This window comes from Chanodichthys erythropterus, chromosome 23, assembly GCF_024489055.1.
Source record: "Chanodichthys erythropterus isolate Z2021 chromosome 23, ASM2448905v1, whole genome shotgun sequence".
NCBI classification, from domain to species: domain Eukaryota; kingdom Metazoa; phylum Chordata; class Actinopteri; order Cypriniformes; family Xenocyprididae; genus Chanodichthys; species Chanodichthys erythropterus.
The window spans coordinates 1,076,909-1,082,419 of record NC_090243.1 but is presented as its reverse complement, the minus strand read 5'-3'; the positions used below and the strand labels follow the sequence as shown (position 1 = coordinate 1,082,419).

At 36.4% G+C, this 5,511-nt stretch overlaps 1 protein-coding gene across 1 annotated transcript; it reads left to right on the top strand.

Moving 5' to 3' along the window:
- Positions 1–1,148: 1,148 nt before the first annotated feature.
- On the top strand, positions 1,149–3,728 carry zfand1 (zinc finger, AN1-type domain 1). The gene is made up of 8 exons (XM_067378305.1): positions 1,149–1,204; positions 1,431–1,473; positions 1,654–1,699; positions 1,819–1,946; positions 2,158–2,249; positions 2,893–3,014; positions 3,111–3,266; positions 3,390–3,728. Exons 1-8 carry the CDS (start codon positions 1,150–1,152, stop codon positions 3,564–3,566), a joined length of 819 nt encoding a protein of 272 aa, XP_067234406.1. The 5' UTR covers position 1,149; the 3' UTR covers positions 3,567–3,728.
- Positions 3,729–5,511: the final 1,783 nt, after the last annotated feature.

Genomic DNA, 5,511 nt, shown 5'->3' with positions numbered 1-5,511 from the left:
TCATTGAGCCAGTGACCAGCAAATGTTCCCATGGCCGTCACCCTAGCTACTGTATGAGGAGCAATGGCCTCGTTACTGATGTTTTCCAGTTTGATAGGAGCTGGGCAAAACAGTTCAGTGTTATAGATTTAATAAAGTGTTTACTTGCCGTTAAAGTGTGAGACAAAAAATATAACACACTTTTCTATTGGATTATAGCTCATGTTTCGAGTTTGGACCTGGTGATTCAAAGGGAGTTCTGGAACCCAGAAAGTTCTATGTCCTGAGTGTTATCTACCCCCTTAAAGGCAGAGGTGATTACTTTGGAAGCATTTTTTCTCTCACCCTTCAGCTTGGAGGAAGAACAGAAACTCCATGAATTATGGATTTATGTGAAGCACACAAGTTCAGACTATCAGAGCAGCTCTTCATCTGCTTTGGAGGATGCAAGAAAAGGATGCATTTCTCAAAGCAATGACTATCACATTGTGGGAAATGTTGGCATATATGAATCATGGTTCACAGTTCCTCATTGTAGTGAGAACAAATTCTATGAGTGGTATGGCATCTTTGTGGGCATGAGTTAATGCTGTGTCGTTATAGGACATTTATTTGGTCAGGGGATGTTCCTCGCTGAACACATTTGTGAGGTTTTACAACCTGGATGTCCCTTCTCTTGCCTCTCAGATTCTCACTGTTTAGGAGAACTGAATCCAGAACTGGATTCCTCAGTGGCTGATTGGACTGTATACTTTGTAATTTCACCTTCCAGTTACTTGCCCTGATGAAGCACTCTTCCCTCACACCGGACCATATTGGGGCCGTTTTCGTTCTCTGTCCAGTGGCTGTGTTATTTTTTTGTTTATGCATTAACGCAATGTCTCATTCCCTGATGTATATATAGATGTTTACTGAAATAGCTTGCTGTACATTCTTCTGAATTTCTCGTTTTATGTTGTACAGTACAGCTACAGAAAAAAGTCATACAGGTAAACAATGGCATGAAGGTGAGTAAATGATGAAATTAGATAAATGAATTTAGATAAACTATTAATTATACAGTATTTACAAAATAGTAACCGCATGGAATTAAATGCGATAATTTACAATAATTTGAGACTTTTTCAAAGAGACTTTTATGTTGAAATTATTGTGTGACGTCACTTAAACATGGCTGAACTAGACGTTGGAAAACATTGTGAAATTAAATCTTGCAAACAAAAAGGTATGCTCTTTATTAATTTCATCCAACCGCTGAAAAGTTCTAGTAAATCAAAATTAATCTGTTTCCACGGTCTTTATTTATACAAATAGCCATTGTTAACATGGTGTTAACGTCACTGTGGTGTGAGTCAGCACAGCAGAAGTCATTTTCTCTCATACTCATTATTTTTGTATATAATCAGGACTGTCATACTTGTTATTTTAACCATTTTTATGTTTCAATGCAGATTTTCTACCTTTCGTTTGTAGCAGCTGTTCTGGAGTGTTTTGGTAAGATTTTATAACGTTGGATTTGATATAAAGCTAATCTCAGATCTGTACTAATTAAATTGTGCAGATCTGATAAATAATCACGACTAGGAAATGACTGAACAGAAAAAAGTACTATGTTCCTTCCATGTTTATTTAATTTTGTTCATCCAACATTTTATCTCCTCCTACTGGTTAAAGTTTGGAGCACAGAAGTAGGGACTCCCACTCTTGTTCATGTCCAGAGGTGAGTGAGAAATGTCATGTGGTGATTACTGACAGTTATATATAATATATATATATATATATATATATATATATATTTCACTGAGTTACTCTTTTGTTGATTATGAATGATTCTTTCAGGTGCCGGCGAAGAGAGAAATCTCTGTGTCTGAGGGAAGCACATCATATCCATGCAGCTTTGAGAACTGCAAAGGGAAAGAGCTGCTGCCTGTCATCTGCCCACACTGTGAAAAACACTTCTGCCTCATGTACAAAACCTCTTACAAACATCATTTTATAGCCTTATGTTAATGTTTTTCACTTTAAGCTGACTCACACCATTTAAGTCTCACCGTAATGGACCAATGACTATAGTGGAAATACATTAAATGTTACTGTTTTGTGTATGTAATCACAGCAGCTGGAGTTCTAGGTGGTGTATCCTAATCTAATATGCCATGCTCTTTCCTCTGGTCTCAGACATCGGCATCAGGATGACCATAAGTGTGAGAAGCTGGAGACCCCGAAGCCTCGCATGGCTGCAACACAGGAGCTGGTGCAGAAGATAGTGGGTCAGTTTTTTTAGCTGTAGACTGCAAACTCACATTCTGGTCTGCTAAAACACTCTTTTATATTGGCTTTAAAGCAGAACTAAGCAAGATTCGCAAAGCTCCCCCTACAGTTTCCTTCAGTGAATGACACTGTCATAAATACTCCAAGCGCAGCTCTGGACTACAACGACTACAACACTCGCCAGCGCAGTAGTTTTGCAAATACAGTACAAGAAAGAGGAGGTGGGTAATTTGCAAATACAGTACACTCGATGGAGGTTGGTAATTTTCGAAATTGTCTTATAAAGACATAATATATACATTGTTTTTGAATTACCGTAAAGCATTTTGTCACTCTCGCGTGAACGTGAACATGAGGCGAGATTGTTTCGGGTCGGTGCAGCTCAAGTTGCAAATGCTGTATTCTGGCGTAGACGTGCCAGAGGGGGTTAGTGCTCGCCTCAAACACACCACTACAAATCAATTAACCATCGTAAGGACTTAGAAAACTATTTATGAAGGTAAAAAAAGTTACTTAGTTCTGCTTTAAATAATTTAGATTGCAAATGGTGTATTTGCTCTTCTTGTCCACATGAGGGCAGTAGAGTCTCATTTTGAAGAGCTTGTGATGGCAAAAAATAACCTCAACAATATTTCCCTACAGAGTCAAAGAAGAATGCACCACCAAGTAAAGGTAGAAAAGGAGCGAAAAATGCTGCAACTGCTGCTAAAGTTGCCCTGATGAAGCTTAAAATGCATGCGTCAGGAGATAAAGGCCTGCCACAGGTATCAGAGCAAAACTGATATTATAATGTACCTTCCATTGTAAACATTTATGAGCAAATATCACATCAGAAATTCCTCTTCTGATCTCCTCTGAAGACAGAACGGACATATTTCCAGGTGTTTCTGCCCAAAGAGGCTAAAGACTCTAGTTTGCCCATGTTCTTCTGCTCTAAATGGAGTGTCGGCAAAATAGTGGACTTTGCTGCATCTCAGGCCAGTCTGAAGAACAACAACAATGTGCTCACAGCTAAGGTCAGCCACACAGCACTACATCAAACTTTGTTCTGTAGGATTAGAGCTCTGTTACATCGATTTATTCATTTATTATTTGGTGAAAACAATTTGCATTAACATAACACTATATGCTTTGGACAGAAACTACGTTTGTGTCATCCTGAGACGGGTGAAGCCTTTAAGATGGACACTAGCCTCCAGTCGCTGCTTTCCCAGACAGACTGTCCCTTGCACAACGGAGGCAACGTCATTCTGGAGTATCTGGATAACGAGAGCTCTGGACTAGATGATGTCACAGCCTATATTCCATCCTCCTGATAGAAAATCCCACAATCATTCAGAAGAGTTTTATAGTAATTTGAGGAAAGCAGGAAACAAAGGGTGTTAGATTGGTCACCAGAGGATTGTTGTATTCTAGACTAGTCTGTCTGTTGTAAATATATTCCATGCATGATTTTCTGATAATTTCTAATAAATGTGTCAATGACATGATGCTTACTGTTTTGTCCTATTTATTAATTTATTCAAAAATATGTTTCATGTATGAAATGACTTTAATATGCATCTTCTGTGATGAACATGTTTATTTCTGAATTAAAATTTATTTTGATATTTAAAATGGGCATATTTTAAAAAATATCAGAGCTATAACAGCTAACTTATAATTTCTTTTTTGAAAGTCATTATGATGTGTATAGTTACATGTATTCAAGATGTAAGGAAAATCTATTATTACTTTTTACTTGAAGCTTCTGCCACAACTTTTTTTTTTTTTTTTTTTTAATGATGTTTTATTAACAAAATTCGGGAGGAGCAGGTGCAGATAATTAGACTAATTATCACAGGCGGAAAGCATTCAGCTAAATCAACCAACGGAGGTATATATACTGCAGACTTACCTCTGTTCGATTGACAGTTTATCAGCATCCCTCCACCACCCCAACCCCTCACTTCTAATTCTATCTCTTATAACCACATCCAGGGGGAGTATTCTGGGTTCGGGCCAAAATTCTGAGCTCGGAGCCCTCCCCCTGGACAGCTCGCCAAAAACGCATTACTTTTCTCTATCTAATTATATGTATATGTGAACTTGTGAATAATCATTACAAGGTAAATTGTTTTAATAATATTTGTTTATTGGGTGCACTCTTATTTAATTGAACTAAGCAGCTTTATGATCATGATTTTGACTTGTAAATATTGTAATTAGTTATTTTATAGACTATAATGTCTCAGCATATCCAACCTTTTGGATTATAGAACAAACCACATTTACAAAATCTCAAAGTGGATCTAAGTACACTTCTGTAAAATTGGAAATAAAAAACAAAACAAAAATAATTTTAGATTTAGATTTAAGAAACAAAAAAATCTGAAACACAGCGAAAAGACGTTCAACAACAACTCTACTACATCAGAGAAATGTTTTCCTATATATCCCTCACATAATCACATATATGGATCAAAATCTGAGGACCGTGTATCATCTGCATTTGTAATCAACCATCAAAAAAAGAGGAATATCCATCCCTAAACATTGCTCAATTTTACAGCAGAAGCGAATGCTATCATTTTGGCAACACACTATGCAGATAAGTCATGTCTCCAAGCAATGATGTCCCTTCAAAATGATCACCCAGCACTTACAATGATTATTGATATTTAACCCATTTTAGCCCACCGGCAACTATAGTTGCCGCAGTGTATGGTTGTCATTTTCCTTTTGTAAGTTTTCTTCTAGATGTTTTCCATGTTTTATTTCTCAATTACATGCAAAAAAAACATCTAAATAAAGGATTTCAAGAACAAAAAAAAGGTATTCACTTCCTTCCTGTGACATGAGGCTGTCAACTTCCTACCCCTACTTCCAGGAAGCATAGTGAAGGCAAACCCTCCCAAAGAAAAGTAATTTTCATGTTAACATTAGAAAATTTTTGTTGACATATATATATCTACGTAATCATGAGGGTCTCTAGAATCATCCAAACAAAACAAATCTTACAAGAGATCTATAGTTTTTTGTATACTTAGTCAAAAGTACGAGCGGCAACTATAGTTGCCGGTGGGCAAATGACTTGTAAGTACATATATAATGGGGAAATGGGGTATACTGTCTTTAATGGGTTAATAAATCAAGGTTATTGGTCTTGTTTAGTGCTTTTTGCTTTCATAATATTTTATATTGTTATATATCATATATTGTTATTTGTTAATTAATTTATTTTTTAATTTATTTATTTTTTGTTTGTTTGTTATATGTGAC

Excerpts from the sequence above, each read along its gene's own strand:
- zfand1 (XM_067378305.1), top strand. The coding sequence starts at position 1,150 with ATGGCTGAACTAGACGTTGGAAAACATTGTGAAATTAAATCTTGCAAA. Across the intron at positions 1,947-2,157 it reads GAAAAACACTTCTGCCTCAT|ACATCGGCATCAGGATGACC; the intron begins GTACAAAACCTC and ends CTCTGGTCTCAG. Across the intron at positions 2,250-2,892 it reads GCTGGTGCAGAAGATAGTGG|AGTCAAAGAAGAATGCACCA; the intron begins GTCAGTTTTTTT and ends ATTTCCCTACAG.